Raw genomic sequence first — 20,077 nt, forward strand, 5'->3', positions numbered from 1 at the left:
CAGCCATGTCTGTCACAAAGTAAATTAACAATGGCGGTTGTTGCTAAACATAGATATTGATCAACATAACGAGATCGAGGTTGGATTTAAATATCCTCTCCAAGAATAAGCGTAAACGTATTCAATTTTTTGGCTTATGTAAGAGAATAATTCACAAATTATCATCACTGAATTTTTGTGTCGCCTGCACAGCAGAGCGACCTTAGGGATCACTTTACCCGGCGTCTGTCTATCTGTCTGTCTGTCTTTCCGTTTATCTCACCCTATATTTCGAGAACTGTAAGAGGTATGGTTTTGATATTTTGCACATATATTGCTTGGCACTATGGCTTTTGTAAATTACCATGGTTATTGACCTCCTGATATTTGACCTTGACTTTTGACCTACTTTTCAAAATAGTTACATGTAATAGTGCCGATGTACAGCATATTTTTGACATTTAAGAATTTAGTATATGCTATTTAGCATGTGCACTGTTTTTCGTAAGACATTTTGAAAAATATCAGCATTACAATCCACTTGACCTTTGACCTACCTTGCAAAAATACCCCGGCCAGTTTAATTGAACTTATTCCTTTTGAATTTTGAGAGGCAGGATTTTGATAAATATCATTCATACATGTTTATGAACTCATGATACTGTACACAAATTTATATTTGAATACAATGAAAATACATAGGGATCGGTATTTAACAATGGATCGAGTAGACTGACAATTGCAGTAAAGTGACTGAAATCTCTTTTGGAAAATTGTTGGAAACACGTATTAATAAAATAATAAATAGTTATTTCTGATAATTTCAATCAAATTATTCATTTGAGGGTTGGGAAATCATATTTACTTGGATGTCAGATTCTACCGCAGGCTTATACTATCCATGGATGCCATTTTTTCTTTGCAGGCAAATGCATGAATTATCATGCTAATAGTAAATAAAAAGCTGACCACTCTTGGATTCTTTACTTCTTTAATGAAGCTACAAAGCAGGCGACACATGCGTTCCTTGGAACACTATAGTTTCTTGATAACATCATTAACCAAAGATAGTGGCCAGATTCTTTCTATAGTCAAAGTGTATGGTCTTCGTAATAAATTAAATATTTTTGCCGAAAACTTCATCCTGGAGGTACAGACGGACAGAGTCACTAACAGTATTCTCATGATATGGGAAGTGATATTCTATACATACAAGACCAATTTGGTTCATATTCAAAGGACTTTACTATAATTCGAAGACATTCGAGATACGAAGACCCATGTGTTTATACTGCATTGACTTTATGCGTTCCCGTTACTTCTTGCAAGTTATTCTTGCTAGTAATGCATCTCCTATTGGAAAATTAGTCCATTATGTAAACATCTTAATATTGACTTTGCCAAAACATGTTTAAATTTGCCTATTTGTTCTGGACAAAAAAATTTAAAAAAAACGTGAAAAGGTAACAGAGATGGTGTAAACTGAAAACTTTAATAAGAAAATTTACATGAGCATTCTGATCATTTGAGCTAAATAATTATTCCAGAAACCGTAGATAATGGCTTCGTGTCAATGCTGGATCTTACATATCGGGTTACATCTTCCATGCTAAATTTGCTGTCAGTAGAACAGTAAGTAAATTGGAAATAGCTCTGATCTGAACATTTATTTCCGACACCAACAGAAAATATTTATAGGATTTTTTTTTCATGTCAGCTTAAATCATTGTTGCATCATTGACAATATACAAAATGAATGCAATGTTAAGCAGACAAAAATATCAAAGCTTCATGTACGATATCTTTGCCCTCCACATCTTTAGTTTTTAACAATTTCATTGCTTTCTGTTCTATCATCTCCCATTCGCTTCTTTGAGCTGAAAACTCTTTTCTTAAAAATGCAATTGCAAGAGCTGTAGCCCAAACATCAGTGTCCTACAAAAAATATTAAGATATTGCCAGTTTAATTCAAAAATATTCAGTAAATGTTGGTAAAGTTAAATCATGTATTTAACATGAAGCATTTGAGATCTCTAATGATAATTTACAATCGTTTATAAAAACATATGAAACATTTTATACACAATAAAGTTTTTGTCTATCTTTTGTTTTCCAAGGACAAATAAATTTTTTACAATGCATTTTTAATTAAAACACATTTTAAGTCACAATATTTTTATAAAGCATTTACAGTGCAGCATATTTTAAGAAATATTTCAAAATTTGACTTTAATGAGGGCACAGATTTACACATATTGTGTACAGCTATTTTTTCCATCATTTTTAGGTACTGAAAAAAGCTTTGTACCTTTTAGAACATACAAATACCTTGATGACACTTGAATCTTTCATTTCATCAAATGGTTTATTTAGGATTTTTGATAAGCTTTCATCAAGTGACCAGGATCCATTAAATTTCTGTCTTTCAATTAATTGTATCATTTTTGAAGGAGCATTATCTGAATAGAACAGGTTATATTCATTTTTCAATATCTGAAGAAACATTTGAATATATTTATATATATATATATATATATATATATATATATATATATATATATATATATATATATATATATATATATATATATTTATATAAGATGAAAGATTTTTAAAGCATGAAGTTATAACTTCTATTTTATATCTGAAATACAAAAAACAAAGTTTTTTTTATTATTAGTAACATTTACATATTAATAATAGTTGCAGTAAAAATTATCTTCAAAGATTGATGCTTGATTTGTTGCGATACATAAGCACAAATGTACCACTTATTAAATCTCTTCTTAAATCACTTAGACTTGCACAGTCCTCTTCGTCAGTTTCATCTAAAATGAAAATAGCATGAGGTGTACTATACCTACTCACTTGATTTGTAAGAGAAATTCAAACATTATTTATTTATCATTGCACTGGTTTTGAAAATGAAAAAAAATTCTTGTCCAAAACTTTGTTTCAGCATATCAGCTCATATGTAAAAATTACTGTTATTATAGGAAAAATGCTGGTCTATTGAATTAGTTTGTTTTGAAATCTCAAGAAATATTTTGCCATCTTTTTAATAACCTTAGCCTTGGGATACGATAGAAGAGTGTTTCGTGCTTTTTGTGTATGTTCAGCAAAGAAATATACCCGGTAAATCATCCGACAAGCTTGCAGAACACATGACATCCAAAGAGTCGGGTACTACGTGTCCAGAAAGGTCATCTAAAAAAATAAAGGATGTTTTTAATCTTATCCTATATTTCAAATAGTTTCTCCTTAATAAATGTACAGTTATTATTTCTATTATATATACATGTATTGTTGATTTAAAAAATGTTCAACTTGTTCAAATATTATTCGTTTATAATTTTTAATGATATATTTTTTCACTTTCTGCGCTGTTATTTATTTAACAATGTAGTTCACAACATACTTTTCATTCTTTTGAAGCTAAAATGATAAATTTTGCCATCTTTCAGTATAAGATAAGGAGGCAAGTTTATAAAGATGTCTCTGACTTAGTTAGAAAAACAATCGTCTGAGTAGCACCTCTCTTTTTTCACATATGTCTACAGAGCATAAGCGTTTGACTGTATCCAAATCCAAAATATAAGAACATGTGTCACAAAATCAAAATAAATCCTGCATCTTACGTCTGTTTTATTCAAACTTTACACCGAGTCGGTAGTTTCAATGCTTAACGTCTATATTTGTTGAAGCTTTCTAGATTATTGCAAAAAAAGATTGTATTCTACCTTTATTTATCGTTCAGACACATCACACAGCTTATTGCGATACTATAAGCAACGCAACAGGTGTGAACAGGAGCCATGTTGTCTACTTATTAAGAATATTGTCGAATAATAATTTAAATTGACAGTATAAATACTGTTATTATCCGTTGGATGTCAACGGATAATTATATATTTGATTTTTTTCTAAAGAAAAAATCAAATATATAATTATCCGTTGACATCCACACTGATTTTTTTGGACCTTGATACATTAAAGATTTTTTGGTGTCACTTGCAGCTATAAAAGAGACTAGATTGTAAATGTTCAGTTTTATCTAATATGTCGTATAAGATTCCCTATTGCAGCCAAGTGAAGTTTAACGTCTTGTACATCTTAATGACTGGTAAATAAATCAAAACATTTTTACAGTCTCACAAAGTCAATAGTTAAAAGTCGTCACTGTTATAGTATGTATGTGTCCCATGTCTAGATAGGTATACGTAATGGAAATAAATTCTCTTCTGCTTTGACTTTAAATAAATGGAATATCAGACACTCCTAGTCTGCTTTGTTCCTTCTGTTTATATGATGTAATCAAAAAGAAAAAAAATAGCACATAATTTTTTTAATATGAACCTAAGAAAATTATCAATGTCGATCATTTTTCAAATCGAGGGGGGGGGGGGGTGATTCTGAGGGTTTAAAATAAGCTAATTGTTTCGTCACTTTTTCTCAAGATTAAATACTGTTTACTGTTCGTCTTTCATACAAACCGACCAAAAAGTCCACTGCACTTTAGTTCATATGGACGAGATGATAAACAGTGAAACGTTCTCTTATTTCTATGGGATTGTGATGAGTTTCTGCTAATTGATTTCTTTGATCTCGATGGTAGAAGACCTAACAAATGATTTGAAATGTTTTAGACATTTTTAAAAGAAAAACTTAAAATATTCGTTTTTTCGAAAACAAATACCATTATTCATGCTTACTTGCACAGAAGTTTGCAAATCTTCTCCCAATTCCTGGCATAGTGCTAGATTTTGCCTTTGGCATATCAAGGTCACTCAGGTCAAACGAATCATCTTCCAATGATCCAGGGACCTCAGTTTCACATGAAGTATCTGTGTTTTTCTCTGTTGATTCAGATTCTCTTCTAGTTTTGTTAACGCCAATAAACGCTGTATATTTGCACGTAACATTAAGCGCCGTGCTTAGTGCTACTATTATGTTCTCTAGTATAAAAAATGAAAGAAATGGTGTTATTAATCAGACTATTAACTTTAACTTCTGTCGAAGTAAGCAGATTTTCCATCATAAGCTGTTCTAGCTCTCTTAAGTCAATATTTCATGTAAGGTTATTCGAAATAAAACGGTCAAACGTAAATTCTTTCTTTTTGAAATGTTAGTTTCTCATTCTTTTTAAAACGAATTATCAAAATACTTTTTATACGGTAGGTCATACAGGTACATCATTTTATTCGGAAACCATAAGTTACCTCAAACTTGTACAAAAGGAATTTAAATTGCAAGTAGTGATATTGGAGGACGTGGCCTATTCTTAATGTTCTAACTTGATGTATTTTATAATTTTAGTACATTGTGTTTGAAGAAACTTGTAAAATAATTTTTTTTTGTTTTCAAACATTTATTCATAGTATGATTAGGATAAAAAATCAGGTGTGAATGTATATAATCCTCTACAATGGTGGCATAAAGATTTGTTTTCTGTAAAAAGCAAATTTATGAATCATGTTTTATCTTTATGGTCCAATTACAATTTTGAAGCCATATTTATATTTCTTAATAACATAACCAGAGACGTGGAATGCGAACGGTAAAATCTAAGTAAATAAATGAACATTACAGCTCCATATTTCGAAGGTAAAAAAAATTACCTCTATATGTATAGGACACAATCATTATCTAGTCATTTATCAATGAACGCTTAACATTTTTTACATTTTACCAAAATTATGATAGATGCATAAAAAAAATATAATTAATTTCCTCAAATTACGATATGTATTTTCAAATTCTACATTGATTCGATATATTCCTTTGAACTTGAAATAAAAGACACCACAGAGTCTGACACATATGCTTCATATTTAGTTGTTTTACTTGTAAAAGATATTGATAGCAAACTAACAACTAAACTTTGTGATGAATGTGATGACTACACCATTTCACCAATTCTTTCATTTATGTACCAATATACGATTATCACCTTTTTACGTCACCCAGTCGATAAGTAACACAAGATCATATTCTACATACAAACAATTTCTAAATACGAGGTAAGCTACAGATAATAAGGTAATGATACAAAGATTTCGTTTAAGGTAAACATTTCGTTACTTTCCATACTGATTGTTAGGCCATTACTTAAACACTGAATTATCTACGGATTTCTCCCTTTGCAAAATCATGACAATGAGCAAAGAGGACGCTTATTCCTCCATGCCACCTGATCCCATCTCTGATGGGTTTTTATCGAGGTCAGTGTTTGCTCTGCTCCCAATTTGTTTTGTCTCAATAGACTTTTGAGGTTGATTACTGTTCGTTATCTCCATATTTCATTTTAACCACACTCATTACAATCATTCTATAATTAATACAATGACCTTGTTAGCAAACGCAATGTACCAATTTTTACTTATACCCGATCTAGCAAGGAGCATTTGGCGGGTTTGCCCAGTCGACAGGGGGTGCTTACTTCTCCATGGCACCTGATCCCACCTCTGATGTTTTTAAGAGGATCGTGTTTGCCTTGCTCACAATTTTCATTGTTTCAATGGACAATGGTGCTTGAATACTATTTGCTATATTCTTACTTCAGTATAAACATTTTATTGATTAGAGATGCCTTACTGTCACTTCTGTTCATCTCCATCTCTGACAATTTGGTCTTAGCAGCAAGTCTGTGAAGCGGATAGGAATTATCAATAGTGTCTCTTGATCTGCTAAGATTCATATCAAAGTCTACTGAAAACTCAACGGAGTTCTCACCAGCTTTCCCAACCATCTTCAAAGAAGTTCCACCGAAATCACCCTGCCATAGAATGACAACATACAATGTAATTCAAATTTTTCGGTTTTTTTCAACGTCTTTTCGTAGACTGGTATATACAGAATTAAAGGTATTTCCTCCTTACTGGATTCTAGTTGTAATGCACAGATAGATTGGATAGAAATTTAATTTATATCGTATAACCTGTGTTGCCTACGTCACAATATGACTTTAAAAAAGTATCTGCTTTACATTACACTTAATCTTATTAACACATAATTGTATAAGTCATATTTGAAGGGAAACTGTCTAATTTTTATCACTTACTGATAAAAATTGAATGATAAGCAATTAATCTAATAGCAAACAAACGTGTATTTCTAAAACCTAGGTTGAAGCAGTTTGCAGTTATTTGCTGGGGTTTTCTTTTACTGTCTTATCCCTGGCTATACAGTCTAACGGGTAGTAAGTAAATAATTTCTTATCTAATTATATTAAACATGCATCCACATCTTTCTCGCTCAGAATTTAATTCCCTTAATGAAGTGACTCTGGTTCTGGAATGTATTTACCTCTGGTATTTCTCCTGAAATAATTGCATACAAAATGAGTTTCTCTCCATGGAAAACAACGGGGACTTCTCCTGGGGAATTGATGACTAAGCAATTTTTTGGAAGGTTCCAAGTTAATGACACATCGGTAATTGCACTTTGTAGACTGCATTTCAGAGCAGAAATAACCTAACAGAAAGATCATTTTGGAATTTTTTATTTACATGAGGCATTTCGCTTAATGTAATTGAATAATACAAAGGAAGGGTTTTATAGAATGTGGATTTGTCTATTAAGTTTTTTTTTTAAAATATGAATCAAATTACTAGCTTTGTATAGAATTTTATTGTGTCTCATAAATGTTTTTCATGTTTTTAATCACAAAAATTGAGAATCTACTTTCTTTCATTTTAAGGACGAGAGTGAACTATTTTTTATCATAACATGTACAAGGTATGTACAAGGTATAGAACAACATGGATTCGAAGTATGCTTGATGTTGACGAAAAAGAACTACTTGTCGCCTTAAAGTCTCTCTTACCTCAGACTGCAGTCTGTCATTATCTGTAACAAAAGTTGCTTTTCCTTGACTAGCTCTTGCCACCTCTTTAACAAGTTCTGTTGAGCAACCGTATCCAATACCAAACGTAAAAACCCTGCCAAATTGCACATTTACTTTAAACCGAAAGATTGAAGATAACATCCCCGTGGCCTTGAAAAAAAATTCTTTTTATGTATTTATTTGTTTTAATCTTGTTATTGGGTTGTCCTGATAATATTGTACAGTCAAAAAACTAATATTTAACTCTCATGTACAATATTTCTTACTTGCTTGTAAAAGATTTAAGGGTTGATAAATTATATACACAAACATGTCTATAATATATATATAGGATCTCCCATGATTTGTAGTTGGATATGATTTTTATCCAACGAGTTGTGTGTTTTTTATCCCCGAGCCTTGGCGAGGGGATAAAAACACACAACGAGTTGGATAAAAGTCATATCCAACTTCAAATCATGGGAGATTCTTTTTATCCCATGTTTAATACTTCACAACCAATGTTTTACACTGTTTTATATAGGACTCCACTTTATTTTACTTCATCGCGCTAACGCAAAAACCATTGTGACGTCACAACTGTGGATTATGAAAAAATTATCCAATGAGTCATATCCACGGGATAAAGGGGTAAACATGGGATAAAATAAGTATTTGTAACTCATTCATTTATCAAAATACCTTGTATTTTTCTGTCTCCTTACCAGGTCAACGATTTTTGAAACATTGCTAACTTCTCCATCTGTTAGCAAAAATATCTAAAAGTAATTGAAGATACAGTTTTAAGGGGAAAAATATTTTCGTTAGATAATATAGATATACATGTACGCCATGGCAAGGACTCGCACTGTTTGTATAAACATCAAGTTTCACCTTGTGTTATACATGTAAAGGCTAAGGTCGATCTCTAAACGATTTGGCTTTTTTTTTGTCATACATGTATTCCTTATAATTAAATCAAATAAATATAATTATGTAAGATTATAAAAATTGTTCTTATTTCAGAAAAGATTAAAGTCTAAAATTTAAAGATAATTCTCAACACTAAAGCAATGAATGCAGTTATCCCTAAAGATATCAAATAATAATACATGTATAACTTAAGAAATGTTGCATTAGTGAAATGCTGAATTCAATAATTATTGTATTCTTAATCAACAATCATATTAAGCACTAATCATATAATATCTATGTATTATACAAATCCTGTCATTTATTGATAGCAATGCTATCCACCATTGAGAGAAACGATTCTTAAAACGTGTAAGCATTAATTAATGCACATAATCATACATATACATTTATAAAATTCAAGTCGCCAGCGTGGCACAGCAGAGGTGCGTAGTAAGGAGTTGATCCTTACGTCGCAAGTTCGAATCCCACTGTATTATGTAAAGACCGGTCTTTCGGATAAGATCATATAAACCTAGGTCACGCGTAGCAGTAGGTTCTGGCACGCAAAGACCCCTCAATGCGCAAAGGCCGTAAGTGCCAAATACAGGTCAAAATTTGAAGCACTCCACTTGCAAGCTCAATATAAGAGAAAAATTCTCGAAGGACGTCAAACAAACAAATTTAAAACGAAGCCTGCCACAGCGTATTTTAAAAAGAATATGAATGAATTTTCATTTCTTTGTCCCTCTAGCAATATATTCTGTTAAAAAGAATTTATTAACATTGGTTTATCAAAACCATTTTTCCAAGCTTTATAGTTTGGATAACATTTAGCATCTAACTTACCTGTCTTGCATACGAATCTATTGGTTTACTTCTAAAGACACGTTCAAGAGGCTTAAAAATCTCTGTTCCTCCCATATTTGCATCCATTTTCTTTTGCAGATTTAAAGCTTCTTCAAGGTTCTCCTCATTGTACTGCTTACTCCTGAAATCACATACCGGTACATGTATTGTAAATTACCTGCACTGTTATGTTCACGATTACAGAAACATCTAATAAAAAGTTTGTTTTTTTTTGTTTTTTTTGGTATAATTTTGATTTTTGATTCCTCTAAATTGTTATTTTTTATATAGAACTTTATAATCCAGTAAAAATTGCATACTTTGCAAATAAAAATGAAAAGTCGGATCCAAAACTGACGACGTTAAATAAACAGTCAACAGGGAGAGATTTCAAGAGCAGCAATAAAGCTTCTTTTGCTTTTTTCATACGATCCCCGCCCATTGAGCCTGAAAAAAAAATGACAAAAAGTAAATGAAGTAAATGATGAACAATTCTCCAAAGGTTTTAGTTCATGCTAAAATAGCCAAAAATATTATGGAAAAGATTGTTTGACTGATACATTGATTTTACACTTTATATGTTTATCTGAGAAAAAAAATTAAATTAAAAAAAAAATCTATGGCTTAAGTACAATAAACTTTAAATTTTCTGTAATACTAGTATATTCACGTTCCTTACCTGATCGATCAATAACAAAGACAAATTCACATGGTATTTCTGTTTCTAGTTCTTTGAATTCTGGTGAGAAATTGAGCATCAAAACATCTGATGACATAAATGCATCTGTGAATAACAAAGATCATGATATACATAAAGGATATTCAATGTTTTGTAGATGAATATGATGGAATTTATTTCACGAGTGGGTCAGGTTATTTTTATAATTTCACGAGTGCGAAGCAAAATTTCAAAAAATCCTGTCTCACGTGTGAAATAAATTCCATATTCATTTACAAATCATTGACTTTTCTGTTGATTACTTTTTTTTATTTTTCCTTTGCCTATGTCTTTTCGTAGCACAGTGTCATAGTCTGTGGCGTCTTAGTTGAGCGGTTGAGACGTCATACCTAAGCGATACAGGGATTGAAAATCGTTATAAACATCGATTTTTAACATATTTGAAGAAACTTTGGCAGATTTAGTCTCCATCAGGACGGTTCATTTACTATCTCTATTTTATAACAAAATCTTTGTAAAGGGAAGGAAAATCGAGAGTTTTGCCGCACTTGTGTTATTCTCACTGTGAGAATAGCATTTTGATATCCTTTCACACTGTGTCAGAATATCGTTTTTATTCAATAAATAAAATACAGTATTTCACTGTTGAAAATGTAATAAATGTAAACATTCTTATATTGCACAGGGAGCAGTCCCCCCTCCCCCAAATTTTCAGTTCTTATTTTTGTTTTTATGCAAATGCAACCTGACAAAATATCTTATATAAATACTTTCATTATCAGCGTGTGTTCGTTATCTTGGAACTCAGGTAACTTGTATATTTCTATGCAAGTAAATTAGATTTAATTTTTTTTACTGTAGTCTTAGAATCACTCTGAACTTTGAATTCTTAAAGAGTAAGTTGTTTTTCCTTAGTCGAAAACTAAGTGTTATAACTATTCGATTTTTTAACCAAAATTATGGTATTTCAGATGTGGTTGTATTATATAAAATCATGCTACAAAATTTACTAAAGAATTGCCACACCTCTTTTGTAGTTCGGCAAGGAAACATTTCAGAGATATGATGCACAATTTATTTTATTTCTTTCAACCAAGGTTAATAAAATGTCTTGACAATGTCATTACAATAGCATCAAACACTGTCATGTCTCATTTTTGAGTAAAGTTTTTGGGACTGCACAAAAACTTAACAACATCTGAATTATTTTCTAATCATTCATATGCTTTGGACATTTTAGTTTTACGCAATACCATAAAAAGTATAGCATTTCATTTAGGCATAGATGTTAATTTGATTATTGAATTCGAAATTAATAACATATGCTTCGCTGTAACATTCGATATTGATTTGGAAATTGCAAACAAAGTTAGTTCACTCTAATGTACAACACTTTTAGTAAGTTTCATAAAATTATACTTCAAGTGTGATCAACGGACACATAACTTTAATGTCTTGGCTAAAGAGAGTAAATGTATAAAGTTCTAACTTTGGTCATCTTTGTTGCCCTTCTCAATGATTGCTCTTGGACTATTGAATCCTTTGTAATTTAAGAGCAGTAAAAAGTTAGATCCATGCTTCAGTTGTTTTGTTGATGTCATCTGTATATATAAATGTATTTAATTGCATTGATTTACTATTTTCTATAATAGTTTCCCAATATTTTTCTTCTTTTTTATATATCCTTACCTATGATTTGAATATTCCTTTTTTTATACTCAATTTAAATTTTTCCATTAGATTTTTTAAAAAAAATTTTGGAGAATGAAAATAAAATAAATTTTATTCCGTCATAAACAATGCCACCTTCTCCGTTGCCTCAGTATACATGTCGAATTCCATTTTGTTTTCAAACACTTTCATATTTTCCCCTCCAACAATTTCAGCATTTAATTTAATTGAAAAATCGGAATAATATGCTACATCAACATCAGACTGAAATATAACCGGTTCTGTATCCTCTTCTTGCGATTCCTCTCCATTTGATCCTTCTGTTGGTGCTGAAAAAATAAATCTTATCAACAAAAAACATAACATATTTCCACTTATTCCCTCTTTATATACAATAATACTATGACAATTGCCTTATGTAAGCATTGTTTCGACAAACAAGAGCATCATTCAAAAACTTACTACAGTCCGGTATCGTGGGTTGAGGACAGTTGGAAGCATAAAAGTTCCGGTTTGATCAGCGTTTAACTCCAGCTCTTGTACATAAGCAAACGTCAGCTTGGCTGCTGTCTTGGCTGGAAGATTCCCAAGTCTTAAACGAAAGACGTCGCCAGCTTCATCATCTTCTGCCATGTACATGGCGGTATAACCCGAATGGACAGCATCTTGGTATATCACTTTCGCCTTTTATGGAACAAAAAGTAGAGTGATTTATTGTAAATATAATAAATAAATGATCAGTGTATTATATGAAGTAATATTGTCTGGTATTATGTGTTTAAGATTGTCTCATTATGCACATTTAGGCGACTGAATGCTAGATACATGTATCGCTGGGTTAGGGTTACTACATGTACATGTACCTGTGACTTGTCGCAGACCTCTGCTACTATAGTCCTCTCGTCTATTTCGGCCTCAAACTTATAAACTGCTGAGTCAGTGTGCAATGGAAAAACAAACTCTGTCTCTGTGTTATTGTCACTGTCGTTTATGTAATGGAGTACTGACTTAACGTTAGCAATAAACCCATGGATTGACACTTGGATTTCAACTGCTTTTAGTGGAACTACAAAATAAACTTTAAGAAGTGATGCGCATGGGAATGTCTAATTCAACCCAGTAATAAGAAAATGTCTTGAGTTTATTGTAAGTCATTATGCTAAAATGATGCCATACCACTTCGTGACGAAGTACGACCGTTTCTGCTATTCTCCGTGAACGACACTAAGCCAAACATGCTGACAACAATACTTTACATTTGCTGATCCCTGGAATTTTTTCCATAAACATGCATCCTACCCCTTCGAATCTAAACATGATGAATGATAATTGAACTTTGATTTCAAGTACATACTTGTATTTATTACATTGTAAACAATTTACATATCTTTTTATTATTTATTGGAAGTTCAAACTGTTCAACTGCCAATAAGATTAAACGTGTACATTACGCACTTTTGTATAACTATTGATGTCATAAAGCAAATAACTTTTGGGGAAATTTACTCCTCCAAAATAGATATTGTCAATCAGAAACTTGACCATCTTTTTAGTATCAACTTCGGAGTACTTGTGTGAACAGTCATCAGGTTTTTAACTAAATAATTTTGCAAATGAACAATGAATACGAGTTCCATTTTTATTCTAGTCTTACCAGAAACAACATTCCTAATATAGGCAGTAAATACATGCATTTACTGAATGGTTGAAATTCCTGATTTAATTCACATATTTACTGTAACATTTACAATACATGTAATTAGTACAAATCTTCTTGTTGATTGCAGAATGATTTTTTTAATTTGCTGCGAATAAACCTAAACTAATTTTTAAAAAATAAGCATTGTATATTTTTGTAAGGACTATCAAGCAAAAACTACAATGTTGTAAGAATGCATAATCTATTTTCTTTATATATACCGGTATTTGATTTTACGTTCATTTAATACAGGACATTGTACTAAACCTACCGTAAATTTTGATCCGCGCCTCCTTTCAACAACCTTGTTGTGATGTCACGGGTATTTTTAAACTATATGTTTATGCAATACTTCCGCCATTTTTACATTTTGGATTTACGAGCATTTCTCTTTCTCATTTCATACTTTGTGATGCTGTTTTAAAGAAACTCTTTTTGCGGTTATATCCGTCACAGATTCAATCCTCACTCACACGAAACAAATTTTAAAAGTCATAATTAAATGCAGAACTTTATATTTGATCGCTGTTGTGAGATCGAGGTCAAGTCATGTATCTATATAGGATGTGTTCAATGATACGGAACGATTTCAGAGATCGATAAGTCCACGCAGAAAAAAACCCGGATGTTATGGGGATTATTAGCTTAAACGAGTTTAAACTTATCCTTGACTTATTCTGAACTATTCATGAGAATATGCGAGGCTATTTTTCTTGTACTATTTTACACACATCTTTGAAGTTTAATCATAGATGAATTAAAATCGTAAAATAAGAACAAAAATGACGGTTAATAGAGGAAGCAAACAGCTAGGGAAAATGAATGGAAAGTTGACTGACAAATTAATTTATTTAAACATATAACTATATAAACATGGACTTAAATAACTACCTATTTAGATGTCATCTAAACTATTTACAATGAAAATTCTGTCTGTGTTCTTTTATGAGCTAAGATAATGATGATGCATAGCGAGAAATTTGCGATGTGTTTTCTTTTACGATCAATGTTGAACAATCAATCATTTTCAATTAAGACACAATTTAAAAGGAGGCGTGGACTAAAAAGAGGGTCATGATACCATGAAATTGAAATCTGAATTTGTTGTAAAGTAACCAGATAGAAAATATTGATGATGCTTTGTTTTAATAATATTTCAGGTGGCTAAGGATTAACGTAGTCACCGCAAATATTTATTTAATTAACAATTTTTGAAACACAAAAAGAGGGAAAAAACTTACTTAAAAATATCTAGCATTTCAGAAACTATTTCGATAAATTATAAGGAAGGAAATAAACTTGCACAGAAAATTATGTTTATTTATGTTTTTATTATGTTCAATTATTCACACGAAATGATACCTTTAATATTATGCATACATATTGTTCACAGGTCAGTAAATAAACATTTTTCTAAATATGCGTATTAATTAACTCATTTCGGTCTTTTTTATAATGTTCGAATTGCAATACCGTAATTGAAATGTTTAAGTTTACTTTAAGTTGATTTATGTAATCAATATGTATCCTCCTTAAATGTTAAAGTCTGAAATAATGCATAGTGGTGCATGATAATGGTTATTTTGTATCATGTTTTTGGAGAGTCAGACATTGACCAAATAAGGAATTCTAAGAGGATCCATTCCTGAGCGTCGTGGCGTATGCGCACACTAAAGTCAACTGATATTTTAACTAAGTACTATTAATGGGAAATAATTGTTGACTAATGGTTGACACTGATCGAGTTAAAATTTTGTGCTGATGGGAACTGCATTGCTTTGTGACTGGGTTTGATAACTGGTATAAAAACTGCATTTTGTATTAAAATAATTATTGCAGATTGTGCATGTAAATTAGTAAAGGTTAACTAAGTAACCGTCCGCGGATTACCCGGGGTGGTCAATTTGTTTATGAATGCTGAATTGGATTGATGATTGATTGATTTGTTGTTGATGCTGAAGTGGGTCTGCCAATGTTGTGTTGATTTGTTGTTCGGCGACCCACGAATAATGCCACGACAATACTCGCCACATACAAATAAATAATACTCAACTTTTGGTGGTGTTGAATTTTCTCTATATAAATAATGCATAGTGGTGCATGATAATGGTTATTTTGTTTGATGTTTTTGGAGAGTCAGACATTGACCAATCAAAATCTAACAACGCGGTGCGTATATATACTTGCAGAATTACAATATAAATGAAGCTTTTATGGTTACTGTTGTAATAAAAATATAAACAACTTTACAAGCTAAGTAATTTTGAGCATGATTAAATCAACAAAATTTATCATTGCTGTGGAATTACATGTATCTGCCAGATGCTAGGAGAGATACAAAATTTGTATCTTATATGATTATCGCTCAACATGTGATTAATTATCGGCAGGTACCTAATGTATACAAAGGGTTTAATTCCAATTCATGTTAATTATTCTATTTGTGAGGATAATTTTCAACATACCTTTTGATTTTTTAAAGATTAATTCTAAATAAGAACAGAAAAAAAAACTATGAAAAGTTTGCCTATCGCTTACGTCTTTAATAAATTTGTTTGTACATAAGTGAAAAGTAAATAATTAGAATATTTATAAGCAAAATGTCTGTTATTTTAATCTTGAAATGTATAATTTGTTTAACATTATTGATATTTTTTCTCAGTTTTTGTATTTTTTCCGTGTCAAATTTTAAGTTTGGCATGATGACTACCCCTTCACAACCCAAGTAAACAATAGAAAACCCTAAGAGGCCGTTTGCAGTTTTTCACTGGTAATGGCAATGTCTCCATACGAGGGAATAATTCTTAAGAGGGACGTTAAAAAAACACAATAATCTTGTATTCAAGGGAACCAGTATTACTATATAAAGTTTAAAATAAGGTAAAGAAATTAAAATCTATTGCAACACTAAATTATTTTTTTTTTTTTTTACAAATCTTCTGGGTGTTCCATTTTTAACAAAAATCAAGATGCATATCATCTTGTTGAGGGGGAAGGGGAGGTGGGGGCATAACATGCAAACATGATCGGGCAGTTTCCTTTATTCCTTGCAGAAACATATCACGTATGCTCTAAATTTCAGTAATTGACCTTCTTGAGTATACCTCACAATTGCATGCAATATGTATCAAATCTGAGAATTCCCACGGAAGCAATATTTTTTCCGTAATGAAAAATGACAATATACCGATGTTGAGATGTCGATGAATTTTGTTGAATGTCTTTCTAGCGTTCAAGAATTACGTGCGCGTCAAGAATAAATTCTGTATATTTAAGGAATCACTGTCTAGTTAGTAGAGTATGCCAGGGCATCAACGATAGTAGGAAACGTGGGATAATTTGCATAACGGGCGAATTTAGATTTTAAAAATGTACACTAATATATATAAATTGTCAATTTGGTCCCCCTTGTCAATTTAATAGTCTCTACCCATGCAGTGACGTCAAACACAAAGACAGCCGCACGAGATTTACATGCATATTAGGCCTACTTAGCGTCAGACGCTAAGAGATACAGTCCCTGAAACGTTCTACTTTCCCATTTTTCCGTTCGCTCACCGTTCGTTCACCGTTCGTTCAGCGTGCGTTCACCGTTCGTTCACCGTGCGTTCATCGTTCGCTCTCCGTTCACAGTTTTGCGTTCAGCGTTCACCGTGCGCTCGCGTTCACCGTTCACAAAGCGTTCACCGTTCGCTCTTCGTTCGTTCACTTTGCGTTCACCTTGCGTTCAGCGTTCACTTATCGTTCAATCTTTATTGCCATTCGGAACTCCGAACTGAAAGGACTTATCTTTTTTTAAGTAAGGATTTACAGGTTTTAAATTTAATAATTAACATATCGTGTTTAAAGAATCATTATTATCAGAAATACGAAAATATTTATTTCTAACACAGTTAATTAAATATCTTTAGAGCGAATTAAATTGATAGTGTGGATTGAAAAAAAAATTGTTTAAAACGTAATACATTATAGAATTTTTTCTACTTTACATATACATGTATAAAGTCTTTAATTAGAGAGAGAGAGAAATGCCTTTATAACATGATTATCATTAATATAACCAAAGTGGTTCTCCAGTAATGATATTTTTCACCGTATCTTTATATGTTTGCCATTCGATATGATTAAGAGCCCCCCCCCCCTCCCTTTCCCCTAAATCGGTTACTTAGTTAGTACATGTATGTCCATTATATTTTAATAAACATTTAAAAAGAAGTTAATGTGTTTTGTAGCACAAAAAATTCAGTCTCAAAACAAGCATGCATCTAAACAAAGTCATTAAACAATAGTAATTCAAAATATACATGTGCCGGTGGTGATGTTTTAAATTGGCAGGGAATATATTTCAAATTCAAGCGGTTTAATCATTCCAGGTGTTTATTCCCAATGTATTTTATTCATTTATTATTTTTTAGAAGTGTTGGAATCAGATCTAGAAATGATAAGAAAAAATGTTTAACTTAAACTTCTTGGAAATACTAACACTTTGCCTTCGGTGTGACGAGACGTTCACACCTGCACAGTGTCGAATGATTTGATTGACAGGTGAAGCACGAGGACTTCGTGTCAACTTGAAGCAGGAAAATTAAAACCGATTATGACTGTAAAACAAATGGATTTGTTGATAAAAATGGTTACTTTCATTGCCTGATATATTTGGAAAAAAAATAAGAATTTTTATTTGATATAGGTACAAACATTTGAGGAAGTGGGGGGGGGGGGCTAAAACAGAATCTCTCTCTCTCTCTCTCTCTCTCTCTCTCTCTCTCTCATTTGTCTAATTAATAAAAACTATGACAGCATATTACTTAAATATCAAGATGTGAAAATTTAATATATAACAAATAATATGAAGGCCTCTTTGCATCATCTTGTCCGAGTATAATCACGGCCGGGAAATGTCTACAGATACATGTATAAGTCTGCTCAATAAATCATCATAAAAAATAAAACTGACACATCAGTATATTATTGCATTAAAATTTTAAAATACTTGCGTATTCATGCAATACGTTCACATACCTTTGTAAAAAAATTTTTTCTCATTTTTTTTACACGGAATCGCCTTGGCACGGATATACATGTATAGATATATGGTTGTTACAACCGTTGTGATTCAATCTACAAGTCCGTAGTTTGCTCTTCTAAAATCCACATTATTTATAATGATTTTATATATCAAATAAGAATAAACATATTTATTTTACAACTAGATTACTACAGCGTTCGGTAACAATTACAATGTTTTACAGCGATAAAAATCGTGTTATTAAAAAGTTGAATTTGAACATCGTACATATCTGCAGAAAATATTGTAAGAAACTTAAATTAATAATTTTACTTAATGTGCATGTATCGTCTTTCTTAGGACAGTTTTCATTGATTTGTTTATTTATTTATTATTCATTTATTTTTTAGCACCAGGCATACATACAATAGAATAATTTCAATGCAAGGAAAAGATCAGAGGCATTCCGAATAAATCGTTCATCTTGCGTTCACCGTTCGTTCACCGTTCACTTTGCGTTCGCGTTTGCGCTCCGTTCTCGTTCTGCGTTCGCTCACCGTTCACCGTTCACACATCGTTCACCAAGTTGCGTTCAGCGTTCACACATCGTTCACTCACCGTTCGCTCTGCGTTCGTTCAGCGTTCGTTCACCGTTCGTTCAGCGTTCGCTCACCGTTCAAGTGGGAAAGTAGAACGTTTCAGGGACTGTACGCACGAGATTTACATACATATAAGGCCTCCTTAGCTCCTGGCATATTGCTTGGCGAAATTTGCAGTAGAATGAAATTTCCGGTAGAATGATAAAAAAAATCGAGTCAACTAACTTTCAAAGAGTTATCACAGAGAAAAGAAAGTAAAAACAGTAAAAGCAAACACAAACACTAGTAAACTGCAATAAAATGTTAACAATGTACTGCAAGATTACCATCTTGGCTACGCGTCGTCCATTGCATGCAGGTACATGTATTCGTGACAAGAAAGCAATCAGGTCTAATCCTAAGGATATACTCCATTGCTGATATTGGAGATAGGAAAACTAATATGGCGTATTTCTATTTACTAGTCGTGTTCAGCTTTAAGTTCAAGTTTTAATTACTGGAAAAATTGAATTATCTCCCTTTACAAATTTGCAAAGGTTGCAACACACGACAAACTGCTTGAAAACATAAAAATATATTTTAGACAATATGAAAACTAGGAAAGCTTACTCTATCAAAAATCTTTTTCTTTGGTTTACCAACTGTTTTTGAAACTGATAGTATAAAAACTTTTCACAAAGAATAACCATCAATAAATCGATGTATTTTTTCATAAAGTACACTGTACTACATGTATGCGTACAGACAAATTACAAAATTTATTATCAAGTGTAGATGAACATATGCATACTTGAAAACATGAAAGTATATTTTTAGACAATGAGGAAATTAGGAAAATTTGCTCTATCAAAAATAT

At 31.7% G+C, this 20,077-nt stretch overlaps 1 protein-coding gene across 1 annotated transcript; it reads right to left on the reverse strand.

Annotated features, from left to right (window-relative positions):
• Positions 1-2,687: 2,687 nt before the first annotated feature.
• Positions 2,688-13,581, reverse strand: LOC133179261 (von Willebrand factor A domain-containing protein 5A-like). Its single transcript, XM_061314050.1, has 16 exons — positions 13,570-13,581; positions 12,779-13,021; positions 12,374-12,599; positions 12,051-12,244; positions 11,734-11,845; positions 10,245-10,349; positions 9,886-10,012; positions 9,566-9,707; positions 8,507-8,583; positions 7,805-7,919; positions 7,285-7,452; positions 6,574-6,754; positions 4,692-4,934; positions 4,477-4,599; positions 3,112-3,186; positions 2,688-2,807 (listed from the first exon to the last, which is right to left on the reverse strand). Exons 1-16 carry the CDS (start codon positions 13,579-13,581, stop codon positions 2,701-2,703), a joined length of 2,250 nt encoding a protein of 749 aa, XP_061170034.1. The 3' UTR covers positions 2,688-2,700.
• Positions 13,582-20,077: the final 6,496 nt, after the last annotated feature.

This window comes from Saccostrea echinata, unplaced genomic scaffold (assembly GCF_033153115.1).
Source record: "Saccostrea echinata isolate AGI-Se365-2 ecotype Australia unplaced genomic scaffold, CSIRO_AGI_Sech_v1 ptg000004l, whole genome shotgun sequence".
NCBI classification, from domain to species: domain Eukaryota; kingdom Metazoa; phylum Mollusca; class Bivalvia; order Ostreida; family Ostreidae; genus Saccostrea; species Saccostrea echinata.

Coding starts and splice junctions, on each gene's coding strand:
- LOC133179261 (XM_061314050.1), bottom strand. Junction 6,755..7,284: donor TTTCAGGAGAAATACCAGAG/GTAAATACATTC, acceptor ATTCTATGGCAG/GGTGATTTCGGTGGAACTTC. Junction 4,935..6,573: donor GGAGATGAACAGAAGTGACA/GTAAGGCATCTC, acceptor TTTTTATACTAG/AGAACATAATAGTAGCACTA.